General features: G+C 39.0%; 1 protein-coding gene across 1 annotated transcript in view; it reads right to left on the minus strand.

The window, feature by feature from the left end:
- Positions 1 to 1,429: 1,429 nt before the first annotated feature.
- The window catches only part of SYNRG (synergin gamma), a 44,781-nt gene continuing 28,753 nt past the window's right edge, over positions 1,430 to 17,457 (minus strand). Inside the window, exons 16-23 of the mRNA XM_075032994.1 lie at positions 12,414 to 13,019; positions 11,894 to 12,057; positions 11,102 to 11,155; positions 10,264 to 10,360; positions 9,856 to 10,004; positions 6,897 to 7,007; positions 6,413 to 6,448; positions 1,430 to 5,382 (exon numbers count right to left, since the gene is read on the minus strand). Coding sequence (XP_074889095.1) covers positions 5,251 to 5,382; positions 6,413 to 6,448; positions 6,897 to 7,007; positions 9,856 to 10,004; positions 10,264 to 10,360; positions 11,102 to 11,155; positions 11,894 to 12,057; positions 12,414 to 13,019 — 1,349 coding nt within the window. The 3' untranslated portion in view covers positions 1,430 to 5,250. The remainder of the gene's footprint in view (positions 5,383 to 6,412; positions 6,449 to 6,896; positions 7,008 to 9,855; positions 10,005 to 10,263; positions 10,361 to 11,101; positions 11,156 to 11,893; positions 12,058 to 12,413; positions 13,020 to 17,457) is intronic.

Below are 17,457 nucleotides of genomic sequence, written 5' to 3' on the forward strand. Positions count from 1 at the left end.
ACTGCAAATTCCTCAACATTGCAAGGGCATCCAAAGCCCAAAAGTTTCCTGCACGCACATATATATTGCCCCCATTCCCCCTGCAAACCCTTCCTTCATCTGTTATCCAGGATGCACTTAAGACAAAACCGCACATAAAAAACCCCAAATACTTCAACACCAGTTTTTCCAACAATACCAACACATGGGTCTCGGTGTCCTTCAGTATCACCAGTACAAAGTGCAGCCCTGTGCTGGCAGAGCGAGGTCTCCTCCTGCTTTTGCAGATGAGCGAGAACAAAGTTTTGGCCCACTGAAATAAAAATGAATTTTGCCATCAGCTGTGTGCAGTTCAGGTTTCACAGTTGTGTCCCGGTTTCAGTGACAAACAAACAGACATAAGAGACTGACTGTCCATTTTAAAAAAATCCATTCTACTCATCTCTCTATTTTTATCATGAGTTAAATGGCAACCAGGCAAATGGTAAGTAAGAAAAGGAACTAGAGATTAAAAATCAAGACTAATCATTAGGCTGGAGACATTCTGAAAGCATGACATTTCAAAGGGAAAAAAATACTAAAACCTGAAATCTGCTAGCAAAATTAAACTTTACCTAAAAAATGGGCTATGTATAATTTAACAGCATTTTCTATATAAAAACTGGAAGGTAAAGATTCTCCACTTTGAATTATTATATAGACTTTATACATGCACTGCCCTAGTACCGAGGGGAGGGGGAAGATACTAATGTTCAGCCAAGAAAGCATCAAGACTGACTTTTAAACAAAAGGGAAAGTTAGACCTATAAAAAATGTAATTGCCTAATAAAGCACATTAGGAAATAAAGAATTCACCTGAAATACCCATTAGAGATAATATTATGGATAAGTGCAATGGTATTAATACTTGTAGGTATTTCTTTGCAAAATTCCTCTTGTGTTCATTCCAACAAAAGATGTTTTACATGAGTGTTTTTCCCCCCCTCAAAACCCAGTTTTTCATGCATCTTCAAATCTATAGAAACCAAAGAAGAGGGCGAGCCACAGTTTAACTCTGGATTGCTGTAAGCACACCAGCTGGATTTGAGGGGAAGATCATTCTTCCTGCTCCCTACAGGCTCTTCCAAATGGTCGATATCTTAATTGCTTGAAGAATATCTTATATGTTATTTGGTGAGACATCTTTCAAATACTAGCCACAAAGGTGGTTTCACTTACACAGCTTCATTACGTTTAAGGCCCTTTTTGTCAACCTTTCAAGGCTTCTCCCGAGCCACGGGAAGGAAGATGTCACCCTGCCCATGTATTTCTGAGGAGGAGACCCCCCAGGCCAGCGCCTGCGGAGCTCGTACCAGAGATGACAACCTTCGGGTACCAGCAAGCAGCAAAAGCATTTTTTTCTAGCTGCTTCCTGGAACAAGCCACTTCACAGGTTGGTCAGATATGAAATGAGCTCTTTATTGAATACAAGGTTTGAATCTCAACAAAGGATTTATAAATCATTGCAAGAATTAGGGGAGTAAACAGTGTACTAAAGTCCATTAATAACACTTATTCTCATTGGATTTAAAATATCAGCAGTGACTCCAGCATAGCACAAACCGAAACAGTTCCAACTACTAATCACAAAACCACTTCTAGAAACGAAATAACATTCGCCCAGAGGGCAGAATAAAGAATCACAATACAAAGAGAAGTTTTCTGACCACTTTTCTTCATAAAATTATGACATTTATATTTTAATATTCAGAACTGGAATTAAATACAGATCCAGAGAGAAAGGAAAAAAAAAATCTTTCAGAAAAAGTAGTTTGTACAATAGCAGCTTTTATTGAAAAGGCAGGTTTTGTTTCAAGTTTAATTAATCCAACATGTAACTAACTAGAAATCAGAGCATTCCTTGGGTTTTCACAAGCTTCTTCTCAACCTTAGGTTGAACTTACTATCACTTCACGTATACTGCACAAATTTCAAGGAAGGAGCTGCTCAAAACAAACCCAGGTGAAGAGAAGCTGCTGCCAGGGAGGGGAAGTCAGCAGAACGGTCAAGTGCAGAACGTTAACAATTCCCACGCCACAAATAACCTCCAAGCGGCTACAGCCAACACGGGTCAGCAAGCTTGGGGAGATACTCAAACCAAAACACGGCAACGGATGGGCAGGGGAATAGGCTGGAGCGGTCTGTTCGCTCCCCAGCACTCCTGCCACCAAGGAAAAACTGCAACACACGAAGATAGCAAAGAAGCGTCAGGAATACAACTGGGTAAAGCGATATATACATTAAATAACAGAGCGAACAATCTCTTAGAATTCCAAGTATACACAAATATATCGAAAAATCACTTTCCATAGGTAATCCCAAGGCAGCTCCAGAGAACACATACATTTAAAAAAAAAAAAAGAAAATCCCGTTTCTCTTTTCTAGCGAAAGATACATGCAGAAAAAGGAGTTACATTTATGAAATTCAACACAACCAAAGCGAAAGGCAGCGTGTCCATTAGCCTGTATGCAAAGGAAGCAGGGGAACATGGTCTGTCACAACGCACTGTAGAAAATACTGTAACCTTGGATACAGATTGCAAGGACACTGGGCTTTGGCTGGTAACATATCTGAGAAGATGCTGAATGCAACAGTGAGTCATTTTAATGACTAGGATATGTAAGTGAGATGATCCTCATTGTGTAACGCCTTTATCGAGGGTATCTACATGCAAAACATTTGGTGTATTCCCATGACGTAAAGGTGTTCGGTTCAGAAGAACGCTTTCTACTTGCCACAAATGCAGTACTATTGCCTGCTGCTTTCCCTTCTGTAGGGAGCAAGCGAGCAGTAGTGTCATACTTCAGCAAGCTCTGCTGCAATTATAATTGTAAATGTCAATTCCTTATTTTTGTGGGCCAAAAGACACGCTGGATACATCTTAGACAGGGAACTTACTTGCTTAACAAGTACAAGAAAAACATCACTGAAAAATGCTTTTATGACGATGCAGCTGGTACTGTATTTGAAATACCGGCTGCTGTAAGTTTCACATTGTGGCCTCTTTTATTTGTGGCATTCTCTTTTAATTAGGAAAAAAAAAATCCTATCTAGCTAAGTGTTCAGGAACTGTGGTGGAAACCCATGCTAACAATAAACTCCCTTTTCCCAATCTAGCATTTCACAAGCATAAGCCTTTGCATCAGCCAGATACTCAAAACCACTTGAGAAGTCCCCTTGCTAGCAGCAAGACGAGGCATTCGCTTGAAGTCAGACAATGCTTAAGTGCTTCTGTAATTCAGGATGCAAAAGTGAGCGCTGGCTTACTGCGCTGAGTAGACCCCAAACATCAGTGGGAATACTTGCACTGGTGATGTATACAGCAGCCCCTAATTATGACGGAAAACAACCTATGTGGTCAAAAGCTATGGTGCTGACTGCTGTAACTATTTCACACCTAATAAATGAAATAGAGAGCAAGCAATGAGTGACTGGCCTTTTCTTGATAATTACTGGGCAACAGAAGGCAGGCAGTCACTGTCACACTATGGAAAACCTACCACTTGATTAGCTCGAGCTTGCGACTGGAGGCACAAGTTGCTTATTTTATGAATGAACTAATTTCAGGCAGCAAGATTTATTTTAATTCGTGTAAGTAAGGGGCCAGACACCTAGCACTCCTATTAGCCAAGATTCTTTCATGTGGTATAATTAATAGTTTAGTATAACCAAGCCTTTTTTTTTTTTAAACACAAAGCATAATTTTTCCTCATTGTAATTTGTATTTCAGCAAATAACCACTGGTCAGTGTCAGCTACTTATAATGGAGGTAAGATTAGCTTGGAAAAGCTGTTGATATCTTTGGAGAGAAGGGAGATTTTCTAGAGATCTGAGAAATCTAAGTCAAAGAATTAAGAAGCAAGTTGTACCCGATGGGATATACACCCCACTTCATTCACTGCACACTGAGACTGTATAGTGATAAGGCTCTTTATAATAATGCCATGAAGCTCCCACTAGGTTTAAAATTCCATAAATAGCACTACAGCTGACTGCACTGTCGTCTGGATATTGTATCTGAAGAGAGAATCAGGTACTTTAGATGTACGGGTTAACATTTTGTGATAGTCTCTTATACTGACCTCCTTCTGTCCAGATAGGTGTACCTACCATAAGCAACAAAACATCAGGTGTGCAATACCCTGCTTCAAAAAATAGCCTGCTTAAGACCACCAACTTCCACTGCTAAATCACACCCATCTGGGGCAGGAGCTAAGGGCCATCTCGTGCTGCCAGGTCTAAGTCAGAGAAATACATTATTACAGATAGCACTAGACTGCACAAGTAACACGCAGGCATCCCATCACGAAAATCACATTAACGTACAAAAAAGGTAATAGAGAGAGAGGAGCAGACATGCTGTATCAGTGGAGTCCAATTTTCAACAGTGATGCAGCCACACAAGTACCGAAGGGTCAGGTGAAACATAACAAATCATACCTGTAGTTCAGGACAAGTCCAAGGAAGGAGTTTGTCTATATTTACAACAGAGTAGCCAAGACTACAAGTTTTAAAATCCAGCTGCCTATATTAAAGAATCCAGATATGATAGGGAAAATTTAAAAAATTTTTCCAAGTCCTTATCCCCCAGCACTAACCACCTATGCATAGGAATACAGTATAATTTACAATACAGAACAGTGGAAGTATAAATATACAATGACTCTCCACAGTCACATTCCTTCTAAGCCCATAATTCATTTTGCCTTAAAGTTACTGTGACTCGTGCATTGTATGCATTGTAATAGTATAGTAGCAAATATTTAAAGAAAAACATCATGGTCCATATACCAAAAACATTAAAGAAAAGATTTGTTTGCAAATACGTACTTCAAGTATTTAAGTGGTCACTTCTATGCAAATCAGTGTAAGCATTTCAGTTTTTCTTGGAAGCTAGGTACTGTCCTCTCTCAGAGATTTATGCACTTGGTTAGCAGACTGGTTTGTTACAAAGACTAGCCCGCTTTCATCTTGAGAAAGACTGAAATGCCGCATTTTTTGCCACACTACATTTTTTTCTGGTTATTTCTGAAACACTGGCCATTTCAAGTGAAATTCTTCACAAGCAATTTGTATGCAACAGTGGCTTTAACCCGTTATGGTACAAAAATCAAACCGAAACATTGCAAACACTAACCACGCCTCAAGCCCTTCCACTTACCCTACCACACGATTTACCCCAAGTGCCCTGCATTATTAGACCCGATACTCCATCTTCAGTGCAACTGCTTTCAGAGCAGGTCTGGCAAAATGAGACCTGGAGGCTTTGGCTCCACACAGTTGATCCAGAAATTTGCACAGCTTGCATGGTATTGGTGCCCTCCGTAGGCCAGCTTAAAGTTATCCGTTTCCGAATTAAAGGCCTAAAATAACAAGAATTGAAACAAGTGTGACAGTCTCATCTACCCCAGGCTCTAGAAACTAGAGTGTAAAATGGATACTGCACAGGTATTACCCCAGAATGGCACGGCATGGCAGAACCCTCTCACTCTGAACAGAGCACCCAATGAACAATATTTTATTTTAGTCTGCAAAGTGTTTGCAGGTGGACAAAATCTCCAACTCCAACCATCATACCTGATGCATACTTTGCCTGTTACACCCTGTATTAAGGGAGCCATCTGATTAGCAAGCTGTCTGATCTGACACCTGGCAACTAACTCACCTTCTTTTGTGCATCTTCTGCTACATATCCATGCAAGATAAAGGCTTGTTCTGCCAGTCAGTAGATAACTACTGCATTTATTTCACTGGGTCAAATTTTGCTGTGATTTAGGCAGGTGCAATTCTTTATATTAGTGTTGTTTCAGGTTGAATTTGATGTACTTTCTTTTGTTAATTGAATCTGCTTTACAATAGGAGCTTCTGAACAGAGCGTGTGAAGCCACGAACAAGCTTAAAACATCTCGATGTTTGTTGCTAGGAGATACTTTCCAATGCTTCACAGCTACCTATTTAAAAAAAATATTCTAACCCTGTTCCCCACACCCTGGATTTCCTGCCGAGATTTCTAAAAATGCCATTGCCTACTACATATAGCCAAAAGTCAATATTTGTAGCAAAAAACCCCCTACAGTTCCCCCTCTTCTGCAACAGACACACAGGGAGCTACAAATTCAGAAACTCACTGCAGTGAATTTTCTACCACACAACAGAAGTAGCACAAAACCAGAAAGCTATTCACAAGATACAAGCATGCAGACAAGACAAAGGGGAGGCTCCAGAGCATGTTAGTTGATCAGATCAAGTGTTACGGTCACAGAAAATGACTGGAAGAAAAGGATTAATGATTGGTACAATTGAGAATGACAGCTGAAAGCCAGTTAGCAGTTCAGCTTTCCACACTCAACTAAGAATGATTCTATAAAGAATATGTTTTTTACAGATTCATACTTTTCTAGGAAGCTCTTCCACAGGTTTCTCTTCTTTCTGAAATAATGTTGAAACCAAAAAGTCAGCAAAACTGCCGATATATGTTAATGGGTTGGCATCACTTTGTACATATCCTGGGATTCCCTCCCAGCTCTGCTAATCGCAATAGTCCCCTCCTGGTGATCCTCAGAGATGCATTTCATAAAGAAAAGTCATTAGAAGATTTTTATTTTTACATATATATACTTTTAAAGTCTTAGTATCCCAGTTTCTTCCCCATTATGAACAATTTAACTCAACCTTTTATCCACATCTGTGTCATACCCAAAGCCCAATGAATACAGGACACTGATTTTTTGAGTCCCATCTATAGGTCAGATTTTGCCTTTGCCACTTCCAGTTATAAATTATAGCCATGAAAATTTTTTAAATACACCCAAGGCCTAAATGAAAGTTCAAACTGTAATTTAAAAATTAGTTTAACAGTAGAGGCCATTATACTTACTTTACTTCTTGAATCCACGTTTAAGAGGCACACTCCACAGGCAAGATCTTGCGCATTTTTAATCCCTGGACGCAGCATACAAGAAGAGAAATCCAGCGAGTTTTCGTCTGGCTAAAGAAATGAGACAATAAAATTTAGGCATTTGCAGTAACTGAAAAAGTTTCAGACATCAGGATAAAAATTATCGATCTGGTTGCTACCGAGAGCCATGGTATCACACCGGCAACACGGCAGGGATGACATATTACATTTTCTCATAAACTGATGTGTGATTTAATCAGAGCCATTAGTATGTATTTGCAATCCTGCTATGCAATCTCCGTCAGCTTTAATTTATAACACTCAAGCTCTTGAAAAAGGGTTAGACTACAAAGGAACAAATTCTTAAGTTCCATGTTCCCACATCAAAAGGGGAAGAAACTTCTGAGGACAGAGCCCAGGCGGCGGCTGCTACATTTCAACTGCAGCGTATTAAGAACTGGACGAAGATAAACAGTGGTATGCAACAACTATTTGTGCAGCTGCAAGGAAACAAGGCATCGGCCAGCACAGCTTTCACTAGTTAGCATTTGAAGCGGTGTCTGTATCACTGTTTATTGTCCTGAATTCCATAATATTGCCTGGTCAAAAAAAGGCAGTTGTTGTTCTTTCTGAAGGTTTTTCGGAATCTAGAATATGGCACAGCAGTACAAAATGGGATATTAAGGTTAACCAAACCATAGAAGAATTAAGGCACCAGCCATACACAAGCTCAGGTTAAAGAGAGGCAAAGGTTGGGAGAATAAGCCTGCATGTAAGTAATAAATGAATGTAGTCACTTTTCCGGTACATCATCTTACATTTCAGCCACAAGATGAATGGTAATTTAAAACTTTGCATAAAGATGGTATAAAACTGTTGACATTTTGCTTGAAGATAGTAGTGCAAATAAAAACAATAACCAGAAATGCAAGAAGCTTAAAAAAATGGTGTGATCCTAGAACACGTGTACTCTTAATCCACACTCTAGGTATGCTGATCACGCTCTCCCGCTGAATGGCTGGAGAATAATTGGAATCCTGAAAAAAACACCCCTTAATCTTTAAGTAGATCAATCAAATTAATAAAGGCACTCTAATATTTGTTTACCAAATGCATGAGTGAAGCAAATGAGAAGGTCATCCTGTAATTTGCAGTGAAAAACCACAAGGCTGTGCATAAAATTACCTTGTAACAAAATCCTTTAAAAGATAAAATTAACCTTTCCAAGCACATGCCTCTGAGCTAGAATACTTCTCTCTATTTAACTGGCAATTCTGCATCATTTGGGATCGGTGACTGCAATACCAGGGAAAGAAGGTATGAGTTCCACACCTTCCAGTGACCCAGGTGGAGAAGAGAAACAGGAAGGGATGATTCTGAGAGCTGTGGGAGTCTCTGTCTCTTAGATAACTTCAGAGGTACTCTGTGTGCGTATGAGAAGTCATTATTCGCAGCTCCTAGTATATTTAAAATTTATCTGGACCACTGCAGCTCGGAGAACACATGGCCAAGCTTTGGACTTTAAGGTAATCCCTATAATCTTCCAAGGAAAAGCACTTTAAGAACTAAATTTTAATCCACTTGCTTAAATCAGGAGACGATCCCAATAGCTTTTTAGATTGTTACTATCAACAATGCCAGAGTTCAAACAGATGAATCCCAGTCTATCAACTTCATCTTTCAAGCAGTAAAATATTGAAAGTATAAATTTCATATTATGACAGGCTTTGGTGCAATAGAGGACATCACCAAAAATACCTGCTTGCCACCGCTGTTTGTACCGGAGAGGTTTAAAAATGTGTAAAAGGTGTGTAAAAAGGGACTGATCATTTATAATACCTGTTTTGCAGGGAATGACAGTGAGCTAAAGATGGCTATTTCAAGCAGCAACCAAATACTGTGGGCCTTACTTACAAACGAGTCTTTATTGGGAAGCAAAAATCTTTAGTGGCCATAGCTGCATTGCAAGAAGGAAGCCACAAATCAAAATGTTCAGTGAAACCATAACCATGGTAATGATCTGCTTATTGATGCTTGATGCGATGTACTGATACTAAGATTTAAAGACTCCTTAGGTATATACTGGGTTAAAGGGATCCATTATGCAAGATGATGTCAAGCACCCACAGATGGATGATTCCCTAAAAATATGAGTTTTACCATGGTTAAAGAAAGTAATTTTGCACATTGTATTTCCTGCAACATACATACACAAAAAAAGTGCAAGGTATTTAATGACAAAGTGATTTTCTTGCCTTCTAATTGTGTGTATTCTGTACCGGGCCCCAGCGTGCCCCTCTTTTTCCCAGCCCCTTTGCAGACCCTTCCCATGGGGTGCTCCTTCACTTAAAGGCCACCCCTCAGACAGCCCCTCACCATCTCTCCTTGTCACACTTGCCCAGTCACATAGAAAGCTCGCAAGCTCCTACTAGACTGTCTCAGAGCAATTGAGCTTTTTCTGGCAGTTCTATTCAGAGGAGGAAAAGCTATTTAGTCTGTAGCAGGAACCAAAGCAAACTTAGGCATTTCCAAATGCAGAGAGAAGGGAAAACAGTTTAGTTGTTCCTGTGTTGCTACATTGTGTGCTCTTGTATTGTGAACGTTAAAACTAACTGCAGGGGTATTACAAAGACAAGATCTGTCCGCATTATTCTGGCTTCATAAAATGGCTTATTTAAATTTTACTACATTTCCCTTATTGGGGAGGTCCAGAGATACATAGGATCTAAATCATTAAGACACTAAGTAAGATAAAGTCACGTTTGTACATAAATAACAGTTTTCTTACACAGACCTTTAAACTGGATTTCACAAACAAGTGCATTTCCATTTTGCAAGAGAAAAATACAAACTGTAAAGTTAGGACACCCCATGAAGTCACTTTACATGTAATTATGACATTTCTTTTAATAAAGACATAGCTTATTTTTGGTCTTACCGTCAAAGCAGCAAGTGACATGAAGCTTATTAGGTTGTTCCACACTTTATCAATATCCTTCAGCAGCTGCTGGAGTTTCTCACTACAAACAGCAGTTGCTTTGATACCCAGTTCAACTCTCTTTGTTACTCTGTAGACTTCAACAACCCCTGTTGATATAAAACACAGTGGAGGATTCCTGAAACTTTAACTCAGAAATAGCACAAAATAGGCATGGCACATGAAAGGTGGTCATGGACGGTTATTTCAAAGTGGTGGTTACATTTATTTAGCAGAAGAGTTGTTCATTATTTCAGTACAGGCAAAGATTAAGCTAAAAAAGAATACCATTTTGGAAAGAGTGATTATATATTACCATTATTCAGAGGAGAACTTTCAGTGTAAGAGACATGGTAAATTAAAACATACCTAGTAAATATTCCATGCCTTGAGCAGACTGGATAACTTCAGTGCAAACGGATGAACTACTTATTCCATTTAAGGTATCATTTGCTTTCTTTATGACCTGGTGGAAATGAATTTCATAAAATGATGGTGTTCTCTACCTTAAAGTAATTATTATGAACAAGATTGTCCCCAACAGAAACTGTTATATAGAAAAGGAGGCACATTAAATAAGAAATAATTGCCATACTCCATCACATGGTTTTATATATTCATGCCGTAACTGTAAGTAGATCAGGGGAAAAGTATGAACATTTAAAACCTTAACGTATTCCCCCAAATATTTTCATTACCAAAATAATAGTTTTAAGAGTACACATGCATTGCTATCTAGTTTAATAATAAGATTCACAGTTTTGGCTAATGCTCAAATGCAAAGAAGAAATTTTAAGGAAAACTAATTTGGCTGTGAAGCATCTGACACCCGTTACCAGAAAATTAATGGCCCCTCTGCACAGCACATTAAATAAGCCTGTTTCTCAAGAAGTGCTGAAGAGCCAGATGCTGGTATCAATGCCCAGAACAACATACCTTACTGGGCACCCAAAATGCAGGAACACCACATTAACTAGTTAACTTGAAGATTTAGGCAAAAGCCAAACTAGTCACAAATGACAGGGAGATTAGTATAGGATCTTTAACTGAGGACTTAACACTTCTGCTGTGTGACAGCTTTTGGTTTAAAAACTATAATCCACTTGGGCTGATTCCCACCCTTTCTATGCCTATACGATCTTAAACGCTGAGTGAGGTGGCACCTACAGGAAGGAGGAAAAGGGTTTGGATAAGGCTATACACTTACTTGCAGGGCACTCTCCAAGCATCTTTGCCATTCATATGCATACCTCTCACTTTCCTATTTGAAAGAAAAGGACAGTCTGAATCTTGCTCCTACAGGCATTTCCCCTTCACATATCACAATAGATATACAGTAGACAAGTATTTTAAAAGACTATTTGCAGATCAGCTATGTAAACTTTTAACATGACTACTCCTAATTTTCCCCCCATTCTTTAAATGTTCTCTTTGCACCTGAACTTTAAAATTTGATTTCTGGGAGGTAGAACTAGTTTCAAAAGGAAAAACATATATGAATGGGTAAAAAGTTTGCACTGCACATACCTACTCCCAAAACATTTGTTACACGTCTGCTGTTCTAGAAATGGGGACTAGCAGAATTTAATCTGAGTCCTTTTACCAACTATTCTCAAGATGAGCAAGAGAAATAACTACCACACAGCCAAAAAGTTAAGCCATTTCCCAAAGCCAATGGTCTCGGTGCCAAAGCTGGGATTAGATTTAAATCGTAACTAATTTCCAGTTACAAGCTTAGACTGCAAGGTCAAGTGATTCTGACTGACTTTCAGACAACAGCATTTTTTTCCCACTTCACAAGACTTTAAAGACAGGAGAGAAGAAACCTCCTTTATGAGCACTTTCCAGTCCAAACATCTAACCTTACCCAGATTCCATCTTAGAATCATACCCTAAATTCAAATAGCTGAAGTTCCAAAGAGCTGGGATACAGAATACCCTTGATATGACACTGACGAAAATCATTGCCAATTTACTTGTATTCCAGATAATTCCTTACCTCAACTTCCCCAGTCAAGTCTTTGTATTTGTCTCTGATGACAGGCAAAGCAGGCTTCTCACTTAAAGTATTTGAACGATCTCTAAATGGCTGTTCCAAAACTGGTAAAGGTGAAGAGCGACTTATTTCTCGGTCACCTAGGCTTAAGCTCCTTTTATGAGACCCTAAAAAGTTAGGATATAAACAAGTTAGTCTTTTACTCATAAAGGCATAGACTATTTAAAATGAATAAAGTGGTAGCAAGGGTTGCCCTACTACTCCAGAAGAACAAAGTCTTCCATTTACTCGGTGACTGGTGCAAATTTCCCCAGTTCCTCAATACTTACAATTTTTTGGCACAAAAATTTTTTTCTTCTAGAAAGACACCTGCTCCAAACACAACAGAAATCAGTGAGAAGATTCAGCTTGTTTCTAGTAGCCTTCGGAACAATCCCCATTGGCTAATTGATGATTTGATTAGAAAAATTAGCCTTTGATTAGCACATGCATTATGGGCTTCCTCCACCCTGAGCAGGCTTACCTTGAACAGACAGGTCAAAGGTAGCCAGTTCGCTCTTAATCATTTCTTCACTAGATTTCACCTTGCCTTGGGAAGTTGCCACCAAGAAGTCAAACTTGCTGATTTTTGGCTTTTCACTTTGGAATTCTCCAAAGTCATCTGTGGACTCTCTTTGCAGTTCAGAAGAGATACCAGTACCAAGGAAATCTGCCTCTTGGTTTGTGTCAGCTGCTGCTGCTGATGCATCCTGTGCTTCTGATGAAGGTCTTGCAAAATCACCAAAGTCTCCAATGTCATCGTCACTTGGACCGCTGGATATTGGTCCAGAGTCTTTAAAGTTTGCAAAGGCTGCAAAGGAAACATCCTGTAAAGCATCCTCACTAGAAAAGGTTGTCACTTTGGAAACTGTTGTCATGGTAATGTTTTCTGAACTGCCAAACAAGGTCTCCTTCTTCTGAAGAACAGAAGTAGCCGCAGAGGATCCACTTCCTGAAGACTGGACAAAGGAAGAGAGCTTCTTGCCCTGATGAATGTCTTCTTTGTCGGACCAGTCATAGCTTGCCAGGCTGCTGACTGCAGACCCACTGTTATAGCTTCCAAATGGGGCACATTTTAAGTCATCTATATCTGAGAAAAACAAACCCCTACAATTAGAAGCTGAAGTTCAAACGTTAATCTCTCTACACTGTATAAAAACAACAGCAACTTGCTAAGAGTCTTAAAGAACTGCAAGAACAAACACAGTGAATTGTTGTTTCAATGAGGCTTACACTAGAGTTTGCACAAAAATAATCTGAAAAATACCTAAGCATTTAATACAAAAAAAATTCCCCATCTAATAAACGTAAGCCTTAACCTTTGAATATTGCCTTGTATTTTAAGCTGAAAGTCACCACCCCATTATGGGTAGTGAAGAAACTCTAAAAAAATAAATGTTTCTAGACAGTACAGACTGCACAGATCACCAGTTCAGTTTTCTGACGCTGGCTGCAGAATCTACAATCAAAACGTAAACATTAGCAACTCAAACATCTTATCGCATTATTTCATCTTATCAAAACCAACCACACAGAAGACTGGGCTAACTTTTCTATTCCTTCTGATAAAGTATTAATACACTTTAATTTTATATTCATGCTTTGATACAAATAATGTATAAAAATGTGCTGCAAGAATTTTTAAGAAATCGAAATCCTGTTTAAGCTTATCACAGTTACTGCAGTGCCGCACAGCCGATGCTTCCAACTTACAGGTTCCAGGAACGACACGAATATTGCGAAGATCTTGTTTTAGCTTTTACCAGCTATTTATTCAGTTAAGTATAGAGAAAATCCAATTATTTTGCAGAAAGCTCCAAACATTTATACTCACCTGGCAATTATATGGGCCAATAGGTTCTTCTCACTGCCATGAGCAGGTATGAGATATAGCCTGGTTGCTTACATTAGAGCCAGCAAAGGAGCCTGCACAGTGACCAGGGTCTGCTGGGCTTTGTCCGCTACTCGTTCAACTGATCTTTCACGTTTAGACTGAGATTGATCCATAGCGAAGGCACAGAGAGCCAGGGGCTGGGTAGTTTTCATTAAAGCATTAAAAAAAAGCACCCTACTATACTACATTTGGCATTTGTTTTCCAGCATTAACAATTGTCAGTTTGGATTAGACATTCAGCCGCTGCTCAGCGCCTAGGGTCAAATGGTCTCGAGGTAAAGCAAACCCAAACCAGAAAATACATTCTCTTAGCATCATTTTAGCTGAGACTCCTCTGATAAACATTATGGTCTTAACTGGCTGGCACACAGCAGCAGCAACTTGGGTTTAATACAGCCAGGGTGGGAACAAGCTGACTTTCCAGCTGCCCTCTTTATTCAATCTGGCCACACCAGCCTGAGGATTAAGGCATTTCAACAAAACATTTCTGCCTTCATTTATTCATTTTACTGGAAGGGGAGAGCACGCTATGCTTTAGGCTGCTTTCCAGGCACGACCCACATACATGACTAATTAAAAAGCCCAACAAATATACAATATAATGATAGAGTTTAATGGCTACTACAATAAAAGGCCCTTTGCAATGGGTCAGCGAGGCATGGTGTGTCATCTATCAGATTTTCCTAAGGGATAGTCTTCCTGCAGCTGCTGCATTTGCACATGACAGCATCTCAATAATAAACTTTAGCACCTTGCATATATACAGCAGGATTTCAAAGAGCCATTCGAATATTAAATTTGTAGAGCAAGCAGTTTACAGGAGGGTAAACAGGCAAGAGATGAAATCACCTGCTTATGGCAAAACTGAATAGAAAGAAGGCTCCAAGGTGAAAAGAAGCTGACTTGCAAGGGATCAGTAATTTATCACAAGAAACCGCACCTTATGCTCTCAAATACACAGTTTTGTTTAAAGAAGTTAAATGAAAGCTTTGCTAGCATTAAAGAGAGTGCCAGAATAACCTACAAAATGTTAGCCAACTGTAATTAATCCTGGGATCTTGAAAATACCATGGTGTACTAGGCAACCTCTTTTTTTCAATTTGTGTTGACTCCAAAACCCAGCAAAGATTTAAGCACTGCTATTGTTTCGGTGTTCACCAGGAAATGAAAAGAAAGAGTGATGAACCTACTGTGAAGACCTGCACAATCTATTGTGAATGATTTCTTTGATAACTGGTAAGAGTTTGAGCTGAAAACACATCCTAAAGGACCAGGTCAGCGTACTCCTCCTGATCTGATCCTGGCTCAGAGACGGGCAGAATCAGCAGCAGGCTTCAGTGGGAATCCTGAACTCCCCATGCTTCGCCTGCAATCAATAGGTCACGGCAGGGAAGGCAGAACAATATTTTAATTATTCACAAACTAAGATTCGAGATTCTCTGTGTGAATTCATGCAGCCACAAAAGCCATCTGCATAGGTGTAAGAGCGGAGATGAAATGTAATAGTTCAGTTCTGTACGTTTTATTTATTTGGATAGTTACAAAAGGCTTACTCTGGTGAATAAACTTTCCTAAGAGTATTATATTACAGGAAAAATACTGTGTTCAGAGACAAAGTGTTTACAGCTAAAGCACTTCAAAAACAATTTATTGAGAAGTATAGAAAATAAGAATGTATGTGTAACTGTCCATAATCCAAGTTAAACTAGTTTTTATAAGAATTTTTATTCTGTTGCAAAACCCCTAACATTTTGCTGTGCCACACACTGCGTATCATGGAATCATTTGCCACAAGTTAGATGTTTTTGAATAGAGGAAATAACACCATAACCTTTGCTACAGCAAAACTAAAGGCTTATCTGAGCTCTTAGCACATCTGCTGCATAATGAAGAGACGAGTTTTCCCCCCAACAGGTAGCAAAGCAACTTGCCACCAGACTAATAAGCAAAGCAGCAGTTTACATGTGAAAAGTACTTCTTGGCTGAGCCTAGAGAACTCTTCATGATGTGGGTATCTTTATTATTGGCAAAACATTGTTTTATTAAGCAGTGTTAAGAACTGCTCCTCCAAACAGCCTTTTTCTTAAAGACCACAGATATGTGTAATGAATAAAAAGGCTCCAGTTACAATGCTGCAGTTCTAGCCTCTGATGTAATAAAAGCTTCATTTTGCCGGTATGGCAATTCAAAATTTAAAAAGATGCATGTGTATCGGTAATTTTTTTTTCAAAGCAAGAGATGATTAAGTGGGGAAAAAAATGAATTACTTCTAAGCATCACACTTAGTGATGGCAGATGCTACAGAGCTATCGCCATTTCCTCCTGCAGGACACTTTTAGTAAGAACAGAATCTGAACTAATGAGAAGCATCAAATTTTATCCAACAACAACAAAAAAAAGAGCAAAGACTAAATTCATTCCAAATTATATGAAAATGCTTTGTTTTGGGGATACACAATCTTTTTCTGCAAGGTTAAAAGTGATTCCTTAGTTAACATTTTTTGGAGAGCATACAGCAAATTCCCTGTCGAAGCAGGGCAGATCTTGAATTGATCATACATTAGGAGTCCTATAATCCTACCATAAGAGGTATATCAATAGATTTCAGTGAAATATATTGTCATAAAACGGTAGTCCTTAGAAATCTCAGTAGCAATTCTGTGGTGTCTTTCAGAAATGACACAAGAGATTTGAGTTCAGTTTTCTTATAAAAATCCAAAAGCTCTTACTCCCAATAGAGTTAAAGCCACATGTCATTAGCACCGTCAGCTTTGCACTGGTGAGACTACAAAGCACACCCCAGATTAAATACACTGGATATAGATTCTCAAATCACCTATAGATGGGGGCAGGGTGGGACCGGTGCGTGTGTGTCTGTAAAAATCAAAGTCAGATCCGTTAAAATACCATGTAATCACACTTTTTTTTCTTAAAAATATTTTCTAGTGGACCAAGAATGGAAAAAGTGATCTTCACAGTGTCATGCTAGAGCGCAGTAAGCTTCCAAGAGCTTTAGAAACCAAATTCAATTTGTATTTCTTCCAAAGCAAAAGGTTTGAAATATTTACCATTTACTTTCCATCCATTTTGAACTACCAAAACCATAGTCCAGCCTGCCTGATCATCACCTGGGGACAGCTACAGCTATACAAGCCAGCCATGCAGCTGCTGGAGAGAGGCAAAGCAACAGCTGCCAAGGAATGTACAGGAGAATACTGACAGAGGATGAAATACAGTTAAAGCACTGTTTCCCAGTCTTATCTCATCCACAGAAAAACTTGACAACCTTCATTTGAGCCAACTATAACAATTTATTTCAACTACCAAGGATTAAGTTATGGCTGGAGGCAATTTACAAGCTGGAGCCTTCAATGTCAACAGTTTAATCATTTAAGGAAAACCCTTGACAGCATTAGTGATATTCCACAGAAAACTGAAAAAGACAATTCAGAAGATTGTAATGTATTTAGTGATTTTAACCAACATAGGAGACTTTCAAGTTTTTATATTTCAGTTTATATTAAATTCTGATGAATAAATATAACTCTCATTTTTTGGTTGTTAGGGTGATGCAGGTGGTAGCTAGTTCTGTTTCTAGTGGAACAGCATCAAGGCACCAAAACCAGAGCTGTTA

This window comes from Buteo buteo, chromosome 7, assembly GCF_964188355.1.
Source record: "Buteo buteo chromosome 7, bButBut1.hap1.1, whole genome shotgun sequence".
Lineage (NCBI taxonomy): Eukaryota > Metazoa > Chordata > Aves > Accipitriformes > Accipitridae > Buteo > Buteo buteo.